A 21987-nucleotide genomic window follows, 5' to 3' on the forward strand; every position below is an offset into this window, starting at 1 on the left:
AGAAGCACTCGGAACGTCTCGAGGACCTAGAGAATCGCTTGAGGCGATCTAATTTGATTTCTGGGACTGCCTGAGGCTCTAGAGGAGTGGGGACTGCCAGCAATTTTGGTTAACCAAAGAATTGAATATTTTTAAAACACATGGCCCCCTTCATATTGAACGTGCACATCGTCTTGGGGTAAAGAAAGCCTTGGATCCGAGGCCCAGGGTGGTCCTGGCGAAAATCTTTAACTTTGCACACAAAAATGAAATAATGCAGGCAGGCAGCCCGTGCTGGAAAATCCTTGTGCTATGAGAACCAAAAAATCTTAATATTCCAAGACTTCTCCGCAAATTTGACTGCTAAGTGTCTATTAATGGCGCCGATTTGCACCAAGTTGATACAGGGGGGGTCTGAGAGCCACCCTAGTTTATCCGGCAAGGCTACGGGTCATGACAAAAGACTCGGTCCGGTGGTTTACTGATGTGGAAGAGGCTCAAACTTTTCTACAAACCCAGCTTTTACTAGCCCATGGAGGGCAGAGAAGGAAGAAGCACCCATGGGCTGAGGGACCGGCCTCCTAAACCAGGGAGATGGTTTGACTCTGGAGAGGACTGAATTCAGACACCTGGAACTGTGTTTACCAAGTTGCCCGTGTCAGTTCATATTGCGGGACTGTTCTATGTTTATATATCGTTTTATTTTCTTCCTTCCTAGAGCTAAAGAGTTCTATTTTACTAGTGACTTTCTGGCTTTGACGGTCAGCTGTCACCAAGATTTGGGTTCATGTTTGGATTGTAGCATTGACTCCAGGTTATAGGTTTCAATATTGGTTTCGGGACAATATTGTATTGCTCTTTAAGCTTGATCATTTCAGTGGATGAGGGTGGGTGGTTGATGGCATGGTGGTGACCTCCATGTTGTCAGAAGGGAAAAGGGGGAAATTTGCAGGGGTGAAATCTCGGAATGGGAAGGTTGGGTGGGGGGTGGGGTGGATTTGGGGACTGTTACTTTGTCATGCTGTGGAAAGAATGCCTCTTGTCAAAGTTGAAAGATGAAGCTGTGATCAGTCTGAATCGCGTTTTCTGCATATGCGTCAACTTGAGTGCCCCAGCTGGGAGGGTACTCAAGTATACGATTCTTGGTTAACCTTTTCATGTACCTTCTCAGTAAGATACTCCTAATCCAGGTACTCTTATAGCCTCCTGGGAATGTATGTGGTATAAACTCACATATTAAGAGGACCAGAATACTTAATTTCCTGAAAAAAAAAGTTGATATTGCATTTTTACAAGAGACCCACCTAACCGATTTGAACATAGTAAGCTTCGTAGGGGTTGGGTAGGAGAGGTTTACTTTGCGTCTGCCACAACCAAATCTGCAGGAGTGGCAATACTGCTAAACAAGCAATTACCTTTCAAATTACAAACTCTGACAAAAGATCCCCAGGGGAGATACATTCTTCTGGTTGTACAGATATATGATTATACCCTTGTTCTATGTAATGTATATGCACCCTCCAATTACACCCCAGGGTTTTATAGAGAACTACAATGTCTATTCCTTCCTTATATAAAGGATTGTTATTTTGGGAGGAGATTTTAATGTGGTGAGAGACCCTCAGTTAGATAAATCTCAGTGTACCGCTCGGGATGTGAGAGCGAGTAAAGGCTTTCAACAATTAGAGCACTCACTACACTTATTAGATGCCTGGCGTACCCTACATCCAATGGAAAGATTTTACCACTTGCCCCGTGCTCATTCCACCTGGTCTCGTTTGGATTATCTTTTAGTAAGTAGCCATTTATTCCCTAATGTGAATGATGCCTGCATTGGTGACATCTTGATTTCTGACCATGCCCCGATATGGGTAGATCTTCAACGGACTGCCAGACAGTTTCACCCCCGCATCTGGAGATTCCCATACTATCTAGCGGTTGACTCCCAATTTAAAAGCTATCTTTTAACTAAATGGGAGGAATATTCCCGATTGAATTCTTCTCATTCCAACGATCCTGTTCTATTTTGGTATACCGCTAAAGCGGTACTAAGAGGGGATATTATCGCCTATGTAGTTCATAGATGTAAAAACATAGATAAACGAATCCTCACCTTAAGTTCCCAATTGAAGTCTGTGAAAGACAGGCTGACAAGCATTAATGATAGCTCGGCTAGTGAATGTTATCTTGCCATATAGGGGGCTTTGAATACTCTCCTACATCAGCGAGCAAAAAAGAGTGTACTATACTATCAATTCTAGCTTTACAAATATGGTAATAAGTCAGGGAAACTCATGGCCAATCTCCTTAGGACAACTTGAAGATCCCGCCACATCGCTGTAGTTAGAGCTGATACAGGACACCTGGTTACCGATACTGAGAGTATTCTGACCCAATTTAAACATTTCTATCAAACTCTATACTTCGGAGGGGTGGCATCAAGAGGCGTGTGATTAATTTTGTGATTGCGCTACCTCGACTGAAATTGGATCAAAGGGAATGGTTGAGTAGGCCTTTGGAAGCTGAGGAAGTCCATTTAGCCATACATCAGGCAAAATGTTTTAAAGCTCCTGGTCCTGATGGATTCACCTCAGAATTTTAGAAATGCCTCGTAGACTCAGTGGGACCAGTGTTTAGCACTGTCTCTGAACTCATTCAATCTGGGGAATACCTGGTACATACAAGTGTTGCCCTAATCGCTAAGCCTTGGAAGGACCCACAATCTCTGGCCACATATAAGCCGATTTCATTGCTTAACACTGATCAGAAATTGTTGGCCAGGATTATTGCCGAATGGCTGGCACAGGTGATTCCTTCTTTAATCAATCATGGTCAGATGGGTTTTGTTCGGAGGAGATATGCCTTAACCAATATTAGGAAAATTTTAGCGACAATGGCCATGAGTCAGCAAATGGATTCCCCTTATCTAATGGTTAGTTTTGACGCTGAAAAAGCGTTTGATAGGGTAGAGTGGGGTTATCTTCCCTGTTTTAAGGGGAATGGACTTTAATGGTTTTTTTCTTGACGCAATCCAATTGCTGTACCGTGATCCCATGGCCCTAATAGGGAATTGTTCCCTGTGGCTCGGGGCATGAGACAGGGGTGTCCTTTATCCCCTCTGTTATTCCTGTTACAGCTAGATCCACTTCTTTTAGCGATCCAACAAGCCCCGGCAAAACGAGGGATACGGATGCAGAAGGAGATATTTAAATACGCAGCCTTTGCTGACGATATATCTGTATTCCTTACTGATCCTGAATGTTCCTTTCCAGTTCTCTTGCAGCTAATTGGGGATTTTGGAAGTTTTACAAGGCTGCGCCTAAACACTGAAAAGTCGGTGGGGATAGCATTCCCAGATACTCTCAAGGAGCGGTGGTCTGGCTCCTTTCCTTTGCAATGGGCTACAGGGCTGATTAGGTATTTAGGTGTATATATTTCTCCATCTCCTAATAATCTCTATCGGGTTAATATTCCCCCCTTGGTGTCCCATACTGAGGCGAAATTATGTACTTGGAGGAGTCTCCCACTATCTTTGAGTGGACGAATTAATATGTTTAAAATGATCCTATTGCCAAAGTGGCTCTATGTTCTCTCCAATTTGCCCATATTCCTTAAACGTAAGGATTTGTTACAGTTGGATAAAGAGCTCCGAATTTTCCTCTGGCGAGGTGGTAAACCTCTTGTCCCATTATACACTCTAGGGGCCCGTTGGGGAGAGGGAGGATTGGGAGTACCAGACCTTGGGCTGTATAATCTGGCTGGCAATCTTCGAATAATCCGAGATTGGCTTCTAGACCAATCCTCATTTGTTCAAGTCTCTGCTAAACAAGCCCTAGTGGCTCCCTTGGATTTAAAATGTTTTGCAGACTACCTCCCTCTCTTTGCCTTCTTTTTTTGGTCCAATCCCTGTCAGTTGTGCCTATTAGAAAGTCTTGGGTAACGGTGACCGAACTCATAAAAGTTCCTCGGATATGTGTCTACCTTTTGCCACTGCAGGAAAATCTGGACTTTAACCCGGATTTCCAGACAGCGGGATTTAGTCTTTGGAGACGGAAAGGTATAACACAATTGGGACATTTGCTTAATGGGGAAGGGCAGTTGTTATCTTTCTTGGAGATACAGACATTGCACCATGTGAATCCTGCACAGGTCTTCCCATACTTACAAGTCCAACATTATGTTCGATCCCTGCCCTCAGAAACTTTGAACCCTAACATTTTCCATTCCTTAGCGGGACTATTTGTTAGTAGTAAAACTCCCTCGATGTTTCGAAATTATAAAACTCTTGTTAAACATTCTGAGCTGGAAACCTGCCAGGTTTTGGTGGAACATTGGAATAAAGATAGCTTGCTTGTGGTGACTATATCTACCCTCTGAGCATGCTTTCGGCGAATTTCCCACATCACAGAAAGTATGTACTATAGAGAAATGCAGTACAAATTTCTACGAAGAGCTTATGTGACCGCGCAGGTAGCATATAATTCGCGACTTAAATTATCTGATCTTTGTACTAGATGTCAAAGTACAGTGGGCACGCTATCTCATTCTTTTTGGGCATGCCCACCCATCTGACAATTCTGGGGGTATATAGCTAGATATCTCATGACACTGTTGGGTTTTCCGTTACCTGTAACCCCTATGGCCGTTTTGTTTGGCTGTTTACCTAAATTACCAGTGAGTGAAAAAGAGAGGGCCCCGGCTGTTCATTCTGAAGGCATGCTTGGTGGGGAAAAAGGTGATTTTGTTACACTGGAGGAGTAATGAAGCTCCCTCTTTTTGGACTTCGTGGAATCATTTATATCATTTGTAACTCATGGAAGACTTAGGATCACGCACAACCCCACAGAAGCGGAGACGGTTTCTAGAGGTTTGGGACGCTTACCTCCAGGCATTGCCACACCGTTCTAGGAGCTTAATTTTAAACGATTGACTTGTTCATCTTTCTTGGAAAACATGTCTTGAGAAATGTAATTTTCCCTGTACGTACCCGGATCAGTTCAGACTCCTGGGTTTGGCCCCCCCTCTAGCAGATGGAGACAGAAGTTTACAAACAAAAACTCCGCCTATATCTAGGCTGGTGCCACCTACAGTCCGGCAGTATTCTTCTGTCTCCTAGCAGGTGGAGAGGGTACAAAACCTACAGTCTGTGCTGAGGCCTAGATTTAGGTGGTAGTGTGTTAAAAAAAAAAAAAAAAAAAGTACTGCCTGTTTTTCTTCTTTTGTCTGTGCCTCGTCTCTCCTGTCCTGTTACTGTGAGGGGGGAGGTAGAGGACCGCCATCGCCAGGGAGATCTTTTCTTTTTTGTACTGTGCCTAACCTTTTTTCCTCGTCGGGGCCGCGATGCCGCGGAGAGCTGCATGTCAGGCCTGCAGGTCCGCGGCCACGCGGCTGTCAAGGGATAGCCTTTGTTCGTCATGCGTTTCTGGCGGGGAGGGGGGGCCCGGGGCAGCAGGCAGGTACGCGCCGGTCCTGAGGTTGGCAGGCCGGCGATTTAGTGTGGGGCCGTCTTCGGGTCGCCGGGTCCGGGTGCCATTTTCTTTTCTTCGGCGGGAACAGCGGCCATTTTAGGTCCGAGGGAAGCCGCTGGTCAACAAACTTTGCAGGGGCCGGTATTCCATTTACTTCGTAGTACCAAAGAAGGAAGGAACGTTTCGGCCCATCCTGGACCTGAAGGGGGTCAACAAATGTCTGCGGGTCCCTCGGTTTCGAATGGAAACTTTACGGTCGGTGATCGCGTCCGTGCGTCCGGGGGGAGTTTCTGGCCTCCCTGGACCTCACGGAGGCGTATCTCCACAATCGGCATTCGGGCAGAGCATCAACAGTTCCTTCGGTTTGCAGTGCTGGGGCAGCATTTTCAATTCCAGGCGCTCTCGTTCAGTCTGGCCACAGCGCCTCTAACATTCACCAAGATTATGGTGGTAGTGGCAGCGCACCTCCAGAGGGAAGTTTCTGTTGATGCACCTGTATTTGGACGATTGGCTAATCCGTGCCAAGTCGGAGACGCTCTGCCGAGCAGCGATCCAACGGGTTCTCCAATTGATCGACAAGCTCGGTTGGATAGTCAATGTCTCCAAGAGTCAGTTGACGCAGTCGCAGTCCCTGGAGTTTTTGGGAGCGTTGTTCGACACGCGTCAGGGAACGGTTTCTCTTACACAACACCGAATGTTCACATTGCAAGCACGCGTTCGCAGATTGTTATCCAAGCAGGTGCCCATTGTCTGGGACTATTTGCAGGTGTTGGGGTCCATGAAGTCAACACTGGAATTGGTACCTTGGGCGTTCGCTCATATGCGGCCCTTACAGTCAGCGTTGCTCTCCCGATGGAACCCACTCTCGGAAGAATTTCATCTGACTCTGGCAGCCAGGGACAGCTTGGATTGGTGGGTGCGTCCGGCTAACTTGAGTCGCGGGGTTCCTTTAGAGATCCCGTCTTGGATGGTCATTACCACGGATGCCAGTCTGCTCGGCTGGGGAGCGGTGTGCTTACGGCGTTCAATACAGGGGCAGTGGTCGCCTCAGGAACCGTCGTGGTCCATAAATCGTCTGGAAACCAGAGCGGTTCGGCTGGCTCTGCTGGAGTTCCTACCACTCATTCGCGGCAGGGCAGTCAGAGTGTTGTCCGTCAACGCGACCAGGTTGGCGTACATCAACCGACAAGGGGGAACCAAGAGTCAGGCTGTAGCGTCCGAAGCTCGTCTCATGTTCGCCTGGGCGGAGCATCATCTCAGTTGTCTCGCGGCCTCCCACATAGCCAGGGTAGACAATGTTCAGGCCGATTTCTTGAGCCGAAATTGGCTGGATCCAGGAGAGTGGGAACTAGGGGAGGATGCCTTCCGGCTCATTTGTGCTCGGTGGGGCACACCTGCGATCTATTTGATGGCAACCTTCCGCAATGCGAAAGCACCTCTGTTTTTTGCTCAAAGGCGGGAGACGGCAGCAGAGGGAGTAGATGCTCTGGCTCTTCCATGGCCGGACGTACTACTCTGTGTTTCCTCCATGGCAACTCAATGGATAGGTGTTGCGGCGGGTCGAGGCACACTCGGCGGACATTGTTCTGGTGGCGCCCGAGTGGCCACGGCGCCCGTGGTTCGCAGACCTCCTGAACCTGGCGGTGGAGGAGCCTCTCCGTTTCCCGTATGTTCCGGACCTTCTGCACCAAGGACCCGTGTGTTTCGACCAGGTCGATCGCTTTTGTCTAGCGGCCTGGCTTTTGAGAGGCAAAGGTTGAGATCTAAGGGCTACGCGGAACCGGTGGTCGCTACTCTATTACGCTCCCAGAAGACGCCTACTTCCTTATCTTATGTTAGGGTCTGGAAGTTGTTTGAATCGTGGTGTCTGGACCGGGACGTGGTTCCTACGCAAGCGACCGTGCCGGATATCCTTCTGTTCCTGCAGGACGGTTTGTCTAAGGGTCTTTCATGTAGTTCCTTGCGGGTTCAGGTGGTGGCGCTGGGTTCCTTACGTGGTTTGATTCAGGGGAAACCAGTGGCGGCTCATCCTGATGTAGCACGTTTCCTGCGAGGGGCGAAACATCTGCGGCCTCCGATTTGTCAGCCTTGTCCGTCCTGGAATTTGAATCTTGTTCTTCGGGCCTTGTGTGGCGCTCCATTCGAGCCTATTCGCAAACCACCTTGAAGGATTTGACACTGAAGGTAGTGTTCTTAGTGGCCATTGTTTCGGTGCGTCTGATTTCTGAGCTTCAAGCTTTGTCGTGCAGGGAGCCCTTTTTGAGGATATCGGAGTCAGGGGTATCCTTGCATACGGTTCCATCCTTCTTACCCAAGGTGGTTTCTTCTTTCCATGTCAACCAGTCGGTTGAGTTACCGTCGTTCTTGCAACTCGATTCGGATCCTTTGGCTAAGGACCTCCGTAAATTGGATGTGCGGCGCGTCTTGTTACGTTATCTGGAGGTAACTAATGCGTTTCGGGTTTCCGATCATCTGTTCGTGCTCTGGAGTGGTCCTCGAAGGGGCAATGCGGAGTCCAAGACTACCATTGCACGATGGTTGAAAGAGGCCATCAATTCAGCGTATATGTTGCAGGGTCGGTCCCTGCCCTTGGGGCTGCGTGCCCATTCTACTCGCTCTCAGGCCACTTCTTGGGCGGAATGTCAACATAACTCGGCGGAAGAGATTTGCAGGGCGGCCACGTGGAAATCTTTGCATACTTTTTCCCGGCACTACCGTTTGGATGTCAAGGCTCCCGGTGCGGGAGGGTTTGGAGAAGTTGTGCTTAGAGCGGGCCTCTCTGGATCCCATCCCAGGTGAAGTGCGCTTGGGTACATCCCAGGAGTCTGGACTGATCTGGGTACGTACAGGGAAAAGAAAATTAGGTTCTTACCCTTGATGATTTTCGTTCCTGTAGTACCACGGATCAGTCCAGAGTCCCACCCAGATAAGTGCTACTATCGGGAGAGGCGATAGTGTACGTGCTGCTGTCTGTTTGATATTTTGCTCCTTTTCTGTCTGTTATCGGTATCTTTGGTTCGTTTTCCCAGTTGGGCGTTGAGAACCGGTAATGAGGATTCTGTTGGACTGGTGGTGTTGGTCCTGGTTAGAAGGTTCGTTAGCCAGTTTGATTTGTGATTTTCCTGCTCCTGACATTAAGTAATACTGCCGGACTGTAGGTGGCACCAGCCTAGATATAGGCGGAGTTTTTGTTTGTAAACTTCTGTCTCCATCTGCTAGAGGGGGGGCCAAACCCAGGAGTCTGGACTGATCCGTGGTACTACAGGAACGAAAATTATCAAAGGTAAGAACCTAATTTTCTTTTGGTGCTCCGCTTGGGAGTACCCACCATATTGTGCCTCGCAGTATGACCTTGTTGGTTTATTCTTTGTTGGATTTGGGGGGGGGAGAGGGGATTGTTTCGTGGTGATTTGCACTCTGTAACAGTGGAGGTCAATGGAGGTTCAGAGTACCACCTCCATTGCCTCATATTTGGATGTACCGTTTTACAAATAATTAAAAACTTTTACAACTAAGATTGAGGGTTTTTGAATTATTCTTAGAACATTTTTATGCTATGTTAAAATCTGGTTACAGAATATAATGGCACTTTTAACTTTTTTTTTAATCTTATTGTAACTTTATTTTATGTGCCTGGATGTAAACTGTTGCGACAGTAAAATACTTGATGGTCTAAAAAAGCTATTAAATTTAAACTTAGAGCAGGGGTCGCAAAATTCTGTCCTTGAGAGCCACAACCCACTTAGGTTTCAAGATTTCTAAAATTAACATGTGTAAGATATAGCTGAATACACTTGAGGATGGAAGCCAGATTGAAGTGAATAGAGATGCAAGATTGTTAATGCAGCAAAGTTTAAATAGTACGCACAGTTTGGATGTGAAAGGGGGAGAGGAAATGGGATGGCACCAGGGCTGGTAGGGTCCAGTGACAGTGGGTTTTTTTTATTTGCTTTTTGTAAAGTATAATGAGATTACAGCGTGTTTTGAAGATGGCAGGGGAAAGTGATAGAAAAGAATGTGACATGGATGAGATGGCAGCAGAGTGAATGGAACTTTACTTTCAATATTGCTGTAGCCAAGAAATCTCTTCCATTACCTTCCTTTAGGTCTGGATAAAGGGAGCTGCAGTCTGGTAGTGACTTTAGCTGTCTCTTCCAGCTGTGGCAATTATGACTCTGGAGTTGGTTACGAACATCATGTTTAAAAAAAAAAAAAAAAAAAACCCAAAACAAAACTTTGTTTCCAAAATCACAGCCTCCATACTATTGTGGCAACTTAATTCTTTGTAAGATATAAGACCATTTTAAAGGGCTTTCAAAAAACATAATGTAGTTCATGAGCTTTTGAGATTTCATAGGCCTCTTTCATTGTATAGTCAATAGATCTATGCTGACAAGCCATAAAAGTGACTGGAATAATCTCTTAATTTTTTTTCCCCCAATAGTGCATTCAGAAGAAGCATTGTTTTTATTGGCCACATGTTATTATCGCTCAGGAAAGGCATACAAGGCATATCGGCTTTTAAAGGCACACAGCTGTACCACTCCACAGTGTAAATACCTGCTTGCAAAGTGCTGCATTGACCTAACCAAGTAAGTTTTTGGGTTTTTTTCTGTATTCAACACCAGTGGACATTCAGTAAGCAATCACTCTTTTGGCTAACATGTTCCCCTGCTTTTTGTTCTTTTTATGGTATCGCCTGTGGGAGCAACAGTACAGTATGGTGGAAATAGGTTATTTCTTAGCGTTCAGACAGGTGAATCCAGAGCCAGTGGGTTATGCATCTCTACCAGCAGACACTGAGCAAAGCTGACATCACGGGATATATACCCCTGCAGTGACAGCCTGCCAGTATGCACCATCTCTAACAGATGGTGGATGTGCATCTCCCAACTGGGGATTGCTTGAAGAATTTTTCAAAGGAGAAAATAAGAATTATTTGCTCCACTCTCCTGTGGTGATACCTTATGGTCCCTCCCTCTGGATCCTTCCCTCAGAGGAGTGCCTTGGTCCGATAGCTGGTTTTTCATCTGGTGTGGACTTAGCTGTAAAAAAAAGAACAGCTGAAAGTCAAGCAGGTGCAGGAGGCTGAGCACAGCAGTGATGGTCCTTACCTCTCCCCCCAGTCTGAGATTGATCTTGTACTCAGCTGGGATGCACTGAGCTCAGGTAATGGGGTAATCCATGCTCTGTGTACCAGTCCGACTGTCGTTCCCACCTCTGGGGGAGTTTAGGGAACGTGGACAGGTTGAGCAGGCTTTTTTGGCTAGGCCCTGCTCTTAGGCATGTCGTGTTTTCCGTGTGGTAGGCCACGGCGGCGTGTGCGCATTTTCTACGCATAGGACTGCCCTCTTCAGTTCTGTTTCATGCTTGTGTGCCTGTTTGGGTGCCTACAGAGTGCCCAGTTGAGTGCGCCCATACACACACGCACTTATTTGTCACATTGAGTATCCTGATTGGAGCTCAATTTGTGTGCTTATCAAGGCAGTGTTGAGTACCTAAATTTTGGACGCCTAGATTTTTACAGCGTGAACAAAAAAGCTGAGTGCACTATTATCAGACGCCTGATAGGGCATATTGACAGAATGGCAGCCATTGCAAAAGAAGCTTAAGCGCCTTGCCCTATGTATTGCTTATCATATTCAGGCATCCCAACCTGGAGTTCTCTCTAACTTGTGTCAGCACTGATTTTATGAAGTCTGGTTCTTCCCAGCATGGTGCAGGAATGGAAAAAGCTGCCAGAGGCATCTCCTGATTTTGGGACTCCCCTAACTGGTTCGTCAGCAGGGTAAGGTAGTTCAGTGGGCAGAAGTCCAGTGCTCCCTGGTTTGGCATGGATCCCTCTGCCTTTTCTTGGGTAGAATTTTTTTTCAAGGACCATAGTCCTTTCTTCAGGTGCAGGCCCCGACCAATCTTGACAAGGCTGCAGATTCCCACATGCTTGGTGCTGTGAGTAAATGTCTGAGTAAGCCTAGATCTGCTGCAGGTCTTCCCGACAGGGACCCAGATGGCACGGATGATAAAGCCGATCTTTCCTCCCTGGAAGATGGGGGAAATTCCTCCAAGTTTGGAGCCGTATAGAACTATACTTGCTTTTCTTTCATAGAGATGTTACTGGCTCTGATTTCCCAGACATTGAAGATGCTGGGCATTCTGGGGGCTGAATCTGTCTGAGCCAAAGAAAGACCCCATTTTGACTTCTTTGCATAAAGCCTCTTGTTTCTTCCCTATTATGGTGGCCATTCAAGAATCTATTGATCTTGAATTGGGTGCCCCAGAAGCTAATTTTAAAGAGGGATGAGTCTTGGAAGCACTGTACCCTCCTGAATCCAGTTACGAGAGAGCAATTGTGCTTTCTGAAGATGGATGCGCTTGAGTGCGCTCTTACCAAGTGGACTGTCTCTGTGGAAGGGGGAATGGTCTTGAAGGATGCACGGGATAGGAGAATTAAGGCTATCCTTAAGCAGGCTTTTGAAGCAATGGCAATGAATTTGCAGATAGCTTCCTGTTGTTCCCTGGTGGTTCATGGCTCACTCTTGTTTACGGCTGTCACAGGAGATCGATAAATCTGGTGTGAATTTCAGGACAATGATGGAACCAGCAGCCACCTTTTTTGTAGATGCAGGCTGCGATTTGGTCCTCACTTTGGCCAAGGGTGGCTTTGCTAATAGCGGCTAGGCATCTGCTATGACTTAGAAATTGGTCGGCCAATACAACTTTTAAGTTTAACATTAGAAATGGCCCTATAAAGGCTCGCACTTGTTAGGGAGTGAGCTGGAGAAAATGGCCAGTAAGTGGGGTGAGTCCCAGGTTCCTCAGTAATCAGTGGATAAGAATGGGGTGAGTCCCTGGTTCCTCGATTACCAGTAGATAAGAAACAGCACGAGAGATCATACTAGGGAGTTCAGACTCTGTCCACCCTACAGAGGAGCGGCTTTTCAGAGGACTCTACTTTTGGATAGGTCTCAGTCCTTTCATCCCAGGCAGTCCAGATGGGGGGCGTAGGCTCGGGTAGTGGAGCCCCCTCCCCGAGCCTCCCAATGAAGGTTGCCTACCCACCCTCAGGAAAAGGAGATAGGAGGTTGTCTTCCCCCTCCCCCCTTTTTTTTTTTTTTAATCTGAGGTGGGTTGAGATCACATCAGACCAGTGGGTTCCGGAGGTGATAAGAGATGGCTGTTCGTTGGAGTTTCGCAGTGTTTCTCAGGACGTGTTCATGGTGTCTCCCTGCAACTCTCAGCAGAAGACAGGCAGTGGAACCAAGACTCCTCAACCTGCAAGCTGTGGTTCCAGTGCCCAGATCTCAAGAAAATATAGGCAGATATTCCATTTATTTTGTTGTGCCCAAGAAGGAGGGCTCTTTTTGTCCAATCCTAGATCTCAGAGGTCAACTGTCATTTGCATGTGATTCATTTTTGCATGAAAACCTTGCACTCTGAGAGAATGGCAGTAGAATCGGGAGTTCCTGATGTACCTGCATAGTGCCATCTGGCTAGAGCATCAACTATTTCGAGTGCTACCTTTTGGTTTGGCCTCTACACACAGAACTTTTTGAAAGGTTTTGGAGGTGGTGACGGCGGAGTTGAGAGAGAATGGGATCCTGGTACACCTATACTTGGATGACTGGCTGATTCGGGCCAAGAGTCTCTGGAAGGAGAGCCTCCAGTTCTCGTGTAAGGTGATCTCCTTGTTGGGTGGTGAACCTGGCCAAGAGCAATCTTCAGCCATCAGTTGCTAGAGCAGCGCTTCTCAACCGGTGTGTCTCATCTCCCAGTGTCCCACTGCCCCATTTGTACTTTCCTTCTCCCTTTTTCCAGCCCCCGCGGGCCAATTGGAAGCCTCCTTTCTTCCTACCCCCACTGCCCAATGGGAAGCCTCCTGCATTCTGCCTGCCCCCGTGCAGACCAATCGGAAGCCTCCTCCCTTCTACCTGCCAGTGGGAGTAGGAAGAAGAGAGAGGAAGCCTTTGATTGGCTGGTGAGGCAGGCATCGCATAGGCTGGGGGTGGGGTGGGAGGAATGGCAGTTTCGAACCCCCAACTAAGCAAGACTGCCACGGGAGCCCATCCCCATGGCAGCAAAAAAAAAGGCCCGCCAGAGTAAAGCCACGGCGGAACTGGAGCTCATCCCTGCAGTGAAGGAAGAAGTTTTATTTGGTGAGTTTGTGTGTGGGTGCTGCAAAACCCTGATGTGGGCGTAGTAAACTGTCTACCCAAGTGCTGTAAGGTAGCTGGAGCTCCATGAAGTCCAAATGGCAAGACCATAAACTGGAAGTGTCCTTCCGGTGTTGAAAAAGCCATTTTCTCCTTCGCAGCTGGCGCCAGGGGAACTTGCTAGTATCCCTTTGTCAAATCAAGCATGGAGATGAACTGGGCAGTTCCCAAGCGTTCAGTCAGTTCATCCACGCGAGGCATCGGGTATGCGTCCAGCTTCGAAGCCTCATTGACCTTCCGGAAGTCAATACAGAACTGGATACTACCATCCAGTTTAGGTACCATTACAATAGGCGAGGACCAATCGCTATTGGATTCCTCTATTACCCCAAGTCAAAGCATTTCTTTCACCTCAGTTTCTACCCCATGCCTCCTGGCTTCAGGAATCTGGTAGGGCTGTTTATTACAACCCCAGGAGTAATAGTTAAACAATGTCATGACAAGCTAAGTGAGTCCTCCCGGGCATAGTCGAAAGGATATCTTTATTCCAAGTCACTAGTTTATCCAGGTCCACTTTCTGTGTTGTGGAGAGTTGGTCCCCATATGGAATCACCTGGGGCTTGGAAGTTTGTAAAACATCTGGACCAAAGTCGTCTTCTTGGACCAGACTGCAAGTCGGAGCAACCCATTTTTTAGTAGATTCACGTGGAAGATCTGGGCCTTCTTCTGTTTGTCAGGTTGGGCCACTTTATAATCCACCGGGCCCATCTTCTCCAGTACCTCATACAGACCTTGCCAACGGGAAAGCAATTTACTTTCCGAAGTTGGTAGTAACACTAGGACGTGGTCTCCCGGCTGGAAGACCCGAGGAACAGCGGACTGGTTATATTGCCGAGCTTGGGTAGCCTGGGCTACCCTGGGCAGGCGCTTAGAACATGTAATTCCGCTTCTGCCACCATATGCAATGCCCTTGGAGCGGTCTAAGACAGGAGAAGGTCGGAGAACAGACCAGGCTGGAGTCTGTTCTGCTTTTCAATAGTTTAATTACAACAAGTCTAGCAAGACAGAATAAAAAATGGCTGCTTACCTCAACAGACTGACAATGCAAGAACAGTTTTCAAAAAGGGCACAGCACTCCATTACATCTTCCTTCTTCTCCCTGGGGCCTCTCTCAGGGCCTAACCTTTTTAACCCCTGGCTCAGGGAAACGTCCCACTCGAGAATCCCTTTCCTGTTTGTCTTAAGGTGGACCGGGCCAGATAGCTGGAGCCGGTCCCTTAAGGGAGTCTGAGGCTTTCTGTCAGGTACTCTATCACAGCCTGGTAGTAAAGGGAGTTTGTTTTGCTTTTACTAAGATGGCATCAGAACCAGAATATCTTTTTTGTATGGCAAGTTGTACAGGGTAATGCCATAGATCTGCTCTGCCCTCATTGCTGGGGGTTGAGGGTATTCCTGTGGATGCAGATTGCATGTTTACATTTAGCCCCATGATGGTCACATGTTTGGTGTGTCGTGCATATAAGAACCATCTGTCAGGTGTATCCCGGCCAAAGAAAGGTTGAGAACCACTGTGCTATAGTATCTCCATGTTCAGTTTGACACAAAACAAGGTAGGGTGTTCCTGCCAAAGGGCCATATTCAGAAGTTGATGGTGCAGGAGCATCTATTGATGAACACAATACACCCGAAAGTGTGGTCCTATCTACAGGTGCTTGGATTGATGGCAGTGACCCTGGAGGTGGTGCTATGGGCACGGGTACATATGCATCCTCTTCAGCGCACTCTACTGTCTCTTGTTGGAGCCCATATTCTCAAGACTCTTCGATTTGGCTTTACCTGCTGATGGAGGTCTATACTCAACTGCAGTGGTGGTTAAAAGCAGATTATCTAAGAAAGGAGGTTTCTCTAAGATCGCCGTACTGGCTAGTTCTCAAGACAGATGCGAGCCTCCAGGGTTGGGGAGCTCACTGTCGGTAGCTGTGACAGCACAAGGGCGCTGAAGTGCAGTCTCTCTGGCACATCAGTCTGCTGCAAGCCCATGTGGTCTGGTTGACATGCTTGTGGTCTTGTGATAGACTGCAGGGTTGAGCGGTCCGGATAATGTCAGACAATGCAACAATAGTGGCTTACATCAATCAGCAGGGAGGAACTAAGAGCCAGCAAGTGTCTCAGGAAGTATCCCAACTTATGGAATGGGCAGAAGTACATCTTCAGGAGATCTCAGAGATCTCAGCCTCGCACATTGCAGGACAAGCCAATGTAAGAGCCAACTTTCTCAGCAGAGCCTGGATCCAGGAGAATGGGAATTGTCAAACGAGGTGTTTCAGTTAATAGTGGATTGCTGGGGCCTTCCTCACTTCTTCAGTCACAGGAGAGATCTAAAGTATTTGGGCATCAGTGCCCTTGTGCTGGAGTGGCTGGAGGACAAGCTGTTGTATGCCTTTCTCCCAAGGCCCATGTTGGGCAAAATGATTTGGAAGATCAAGAGTCACAGGGGGGATGGTGCTTCTGGCAACACCAGATTGGCCCAGAAGATTGTGGTATGCAGATCTGTGAAGGCTCCTGGTGGACTCTTCCCTCTGGTTTCTGGTGCACAGGGATCTGCTACGGCAGGGACCTGTTCATGAAGATCAGACTCTATTTTGTCTTATGGTATGGGCCTTGGGAGGGCTCTGTTGCTGAAGTGTGGATAGTCTACTGCGGTGACTGCCACCTTTCTATACGCGAGAAAGTTATTCACTTCCTTAGGCTATGTGTGGTTTGGTGAGTGTTTGTTTGAGGCTTGGTATGAAGATCGAGAGGTTCTTCCTCGTTCAGTTAAGGTCCTGCTCATTTTGGAATTTTTGCAAGCTGGCTCAAGTAAAGGGTTGGCCCTTAATTCATTAAAGGTACAGGTGGCAGCTCCTGCCTGTTTCTGAAGTCAGGTGAATGGTGGCCCCTTGTCGGCTCATCCAGATGTGGTCCATTTCTTGAAAGGGGTGAAGCACCTTAATTCTCCCTTGTAGTTACTGGTGCCCTTGTGGAGTCTTAATCTAGTTTTGGATTTTTTAGTGGGCCCTACTTTTTCAGCCTATTTTGTAACCTTTGTTTGAGGTTACTGATCTTGAAAATGGTATTCTTGTGGCAATTTGTTCTGCATGTTGAGAGTCCAAACTACAGGCCTTGTCTTGCTGGGAGCTGTTTCAACAAGTAACTCCAGGGGTGATACAGCTCTGTACTGTTCCTTCCTTTTTGCCAAAAGTGGTCTTGGATTTTCACTTGAATCAGTCCATTTCCCTGCCATTTCTGAATAGGAAATGTAATGCGGAGGAATATCACCTGTTCCCTGTACGTACCAGGATCATTCCAGACTGTGGGTTATGTTCCCTGTCCAGCAGATGGAGTTAGAACCAAACATTCCCAGGGGAGGACCTATATAGCCACGCCTCCCTCGTCTCAATCCTCAGTATAGTTCTAACTCCAGCAGATTGAGCAGGGGACACGGTGGTCCCCAGCACTTTTCTAGTTTTATTTTCTCTTTGAGGAATCAATTAAATAATATTAGATAAAGGTTTTCTTCTAAGAGATAGGTTCTGTAGTGTTCTGACAGGACCACTCCGTTCAAAGAGAGACACTGTTTTCCAGTCAGGAACTTGCTGACAGGCTGTGTTTTTTGCCTGTCACTTTATTTCTCTCTTCCTATCTCTTTGTTTTTTTTCCTCTTCCTTGCCTGGCTAGAGTGTGGTAAGTGTTATTTTTATTTCATTTACAGTCATTGGTAGGAACAGGAATTTATGAGGGGTGAAAGTCTGTAGTGCCGACCGCTCCCCCTAGCCCCGGAGTTTTCCTTTTCCCCTCCTCCCTTTCAGGGAGTGATTGGAGTTCCCGCCCTGCAGCTCTGCGACTACCCATTCCCCGGAGCTGCTCACCGTCGGGACGGCGTTTTTCCCCGATGGTCTCTTGGGGACGGTGAGGGGTCCGGAGGCTGAAGAGTTTTATTAATTCGCCGCTTCAGTTGTTGACGCACGCCGCAGCCGCCCCTCCCCCTCCCTCCCGCCGCAATGCAAAAATCGCCGAACGGCTCCGGAGCTCGGCACGGGCTTCAGCAGACCTCAGAGGGATTTTCTTCAGCTTTTCCTGAGGGGGAGTATGGCTTACCTGGTAGGCAGCTTGGAGGAGAGTCGGACCGCGCTGGCAGGAAGCGGCATGCCCTGTTTCCCCTCAGCGTGGGAACGGCGGCCATTTTCTCAGCTGACTGAGGCAGCTCTCTCTGAGGAGGACGTCGACGCTCCTCTCCAGGTTTCCTCTAACAGTATGGAGTTTCGGAGCGCAACGGACCAGGGCAGACAAGAGGACGACGTCTCGGGGGGGCCCCTCATCAGCACTTCCCGCTTTTTTGCCAGAATTCATTGTTTTAATGCACAAGGCATTTTTACAGAGCAGGGATCCAAATCTTGGAATTTGGGGTCCCCCTCCCCCCAAACTGGCCTGCTTGACACAGCTTTCGACAGCAGACCCTCCCTTAGGGAGGGCTTCTTTGCCCACAGGGGGTGCGGGGTCCACTCAGCCCCCCCCCCCGTGATTCCTATACCTCTGCAACAACAGTCGGGGGATCCATGGCGAGATCCAGATGCGGATGATCCCTCCCTGGTGGCCCAGGTAGAAGGTGACGACCCGAGGGTCCTCCGTATTTTTCAAGCAGCGGAATTGGATGATCTCATCCCCCACATCCTCCAGGAAATGGACATTGACCCTCCTCCGGATCCTGTGGCTCAGGATCCAAAGATTAAGAAAGGGGATCCTCTCCTAGCGGGCTTACGACCTCTAGTGAAAGCTTTTCCCACGCATCACAACATCTTGCAATTGATTTCAAGGGAGTGGGATACTCCTGAGGCCAATCTTCGAGTCGGTCGAGTCATGGAAAAGTTATACCCTCTCCCCACTGATTTCTTGGAGATTCTTAAGGTTCCTGCTGTTGATTCAGCGGTATCCGCGGTCACGAAACATACTACCATCCCGGTCACGGGCGGGACAGCGTTGAAGGATGTCCAGGATCACAAGCTCAAGGTTTACCTCAAGCGTATCTTCGAAGTTTCAGCGTTGGGGATGAGGGCTGCTATCTGCAGTTCCCTAGCACAGCGAGCAGCTCTGCGTTGGGTACAACAGCTTCTCACTTCCCAATCTTTGCCACAGGCAGAGACTATTCAGGCTGATAGACTTGAAGCGGTGGTTGCCTATGGAGCTGATGCTTTTTATGATCTGTTAAGGGTCCTCGCTCGTTCCATGGTGGCGGTGGTGTCCGCTTGTCATCTTTTGTGGCTACGCAACTGGGCGGCAGATGCTTCGTCTAAGACGCGCCTGAGTTCCCTTCCTTTCAAGGGTAGGTGCCTATTTGGGGAAGATTTGGATCAGATCATCAAATCTCTTAATGAGAATGCGGTGCACAAGCTACCAGAAGATCGTCCACGTTCTTCTAGATCTTTTTATTCCTCCAGAAATAGGTACCGGAATCAATGGAGGTCGCGTCCTACTAGACAGCAGACACCTCGGGCTCCTTCTACACGATCACACACCTGGAACCGGTCCTTTCGAGGGCGCCGCCACGGTAAGGATACTCAAGGGGCAGGTCCTTCCTCGAAGGCTTCACAATGATGCCAGAAGGACCCAAGAGGGGATCCCCCACCTGGGGGGTCGCCTTACTCTCTTTTACAAGGAGTGGGCCCAAATTACGTCGGATCAATGGGTGCTGGAAATCTTAAGACAAGGCTACGTATTAGATTTTGTACACGAACCCCGAGATCGTTTTCTGTTTTCTCCTTGCGGTTCCCGTCTCAAACAATTAGCAGTCCGACAGACTCTCGATCGTCTGCTACAGCTGGGGGCGATAGTACCGGTAGCGGCCTCCGAACTGGGAAAAGGTCATTATTCAATCTACTTCGTGGTTCCCAAGAAAGAGGGCACTTTTCGACCTATCCTGGATCTCAAGACTGTCAACAAGTGTCTCAGAGTTCCTCGTTTTCGTATGGAAACGCTCCGTTCAGTATTAGCAGCCGTGCATCCGGGAGAATTTTTGGCCTCTTTGGACCTTACAGAGGCATACCTTCACATCCCGATCCATCACCATCATCAGCGCTTCTTACGCTTCAAGATTTTGGGACAGCATTTTCAGTTTCGTGCTCTCCCTTTTGGTCAGGCGACGGCTCCGCGTGTTTTCACCAAGATCATGGTAGTGGTGGCGGCGGCGCTCCGCAAGGAGGGTATCCTTGTACATCCCTATCTAGACGACTGGCTCATTCGGGCGAAGTCGAGGACGCAGGGTTACCGTGCTGTAGACAGGGTAGTACAGCTTCTTCAGTCTCTGGGATGGATCGTCAATTTCTCAAAGAGCAAACTGATACCGTCCCAATCGCTGGATTTTCTGGGAGCACACTTCGACACCAGCCGAGCCAAGGTATTTCTGCACCCGGACAGAGCTCGGGCTCTGCATGCTCAGGTAACATGGTTCATGGCACTAGTTGCTCCCACAGCGTGGGATTATCTCCAGGTACTGGGAACCATGGCCTCAACAATCGATTTGGTTCCGTGGGCCTTCGCTCATCTCAGGCCTCTCCAAAGGTCTCTGCTTTCGCGATGGAACCCAGTGTCGAGAGATTTTCAAGCAGTACTGCCCATCCCAGATGTTGTCTTGATCAGCTTACAGTGGTGGCTGGACCCTCAACAATTAGCTCAGGGAGTGTCTCTACAGAACCCGGATTGGGTGGTCGTCACCACGGATGCCAGTCTCACCGGCTGGGGGGCGGTCTGTCAGGACAGGTCTCTCCAAGGCCGATGGACGATGGAACAGTCCACTTGGCCCATCAATCGGCTGGAGACCAGAGCAGTCCGTCTAGCGCTGCAGGGGTTCTACCCACTGGTACGCAGTCGAGCGGTTCGGATTCTTTCGGACAATGCAACCACAGTGGCATACATCAATTGAAGGTACAGGTTGTGGCTCTTGACTTTTTCAGGGGCCCAGTGAATGGCAATTCCTTATAGTCTCATTCTGATGTGGCCCGTTTTCTTGAAGGGGCCTCCCTTGAGGTTACCGGTTCCATTGTGGAGTCTTAATTTGGTGTTGGAATTCTTGGCGGACCCTGCGTTCCAACCATTGCATAGCCTTTCTTTGCGGTTGACCTTGAAGACAGTGTTCCTGGTAGCTATCTGTTCTGCGTGTCAAATTTTTCATGCTGCAGGTCTTGTCTTGCCAGGAGCCATTCCTTCGGGTGATTCCAGGGCGTTACAGCTGCATACTGTTCCATCCTTCTTGCCCAAGATGGTCTTGGAATTTCATTTGAATCAGTCCAATTTCCTTGCTGTCCCTGGATAAGATCTCTGACATGGAGTATTGCCTCCTGCATCCCTTGGAAGTCAAGAGACATGTCGTGCAGTATCTGGAGGTTTCTGGACCTTTCTGAAAGACAGATCACCTGTTTGTCCTTCATGGTGGAAGGAAGCAGGGTGAACCAGCTTCATGGGCTACTATAGCATGCTGGATTAAGGAGGTAGTCATGGCTGCATATGTGGAGGCTGAAAAGCTGTTGCCTACTCAGATTAAGGCTCATTCCACTAGGGGTCAGGCAGGGTCTTGGGTGGAGGTTGGATTGTCTCCAGTCGACATTGTGACATGGTCCTCCTTACATACTTTTTCCAGGTTTTTATCATCTGAATGTGTAGGCCTGGGAGGATGTAGCCTTTAAACGTGGTGTTGACTGGACTGTGGGCAGGCCTCCCACCCTGTTCAGGAGTAGCTTTTGGTACATCCCACTGGTCCTGAGTCCATGCTAGGAAATGGAGAAATTATTGCTGACCTGATAATTTTGTTTTCCTTAGTATATTTATTTATTTATTTATTTATTTATTTAATGTCTCTTATATACCGATGTCCGTTTGCACATCGCATCGGTTCACAGTAAAACATGAACTTTATGGGCGAAGCCCTTACAAGGAACAGATAAATACAGTTAACTTTAGGGCATAGCCCTTAACAAAAACCAAGGAAGAAATACATTGGAGGGGGGTATTGATTTACATACTATAACCTATATATATGTGTATATATATATATATATATATATATATATATAAATAACTATAAACATAAAATTATAACATTTCAAGGTACCAAAATCAGAGGCATTTCGTAATCCAATATTCAGGCCGAGTTCACAAATGTGGATTGGGGTTATCCATTTCGGAAGGAGTTTGTGATGGGGGGTGACGTAAGTATAGACAGATGGACTCAGCTTCCCACCCTTGGCTGCGTAATGGTTGTGTCAGTGGTCTTCCTGTGGGGCTCCGGATCCCAGGGGTTTACTGGTAAGTGTTCATCCAGTCCCTAGATTGGGGTATCTACATTCTTACTTGAGTTCAGT

General features: G+C 48.1%; 1 protein-coding gene across 9 annotated transcripts in view; it reads left to right on the forward strand.

Moving 5' to 3' along the window:
* The window catches only part of CDC27 (cell division cycle 27), a 195631-nt gene that overhangs the window by 21987 nt on the left and 151657 nt on the right, over positions 1–21987 (forward strand). For all 9 annotated transcript variants that reach the window (XM_029574213.1, XM_029574212.1, XM_029574216.1 and 6 more), the window contains one exon: positions 9892–10039. In XM_029574213.1, coding sequence (XP_029430073.1) covers positions 9892–10039 — 148 coding nt within the window. The remainder of the gene's footprint in view (positions 1–9891; positions 10040–21987) is intronic.

Source organism: Rhinatrema bivittatum, chromosome 12, assembly GCF_901001135.1.
Source record: "Rhinatrema bivittatum chromosome 12, aRhiBiv1.1, whole genome shotgun sequence".
Lineage (NCBI taxonomy): Eukaryota > Metazoa > Chordata > Amphibia > Gymnophiona > Rhinatrematidae > Rhinatrema > Rhinatrema bivittatum.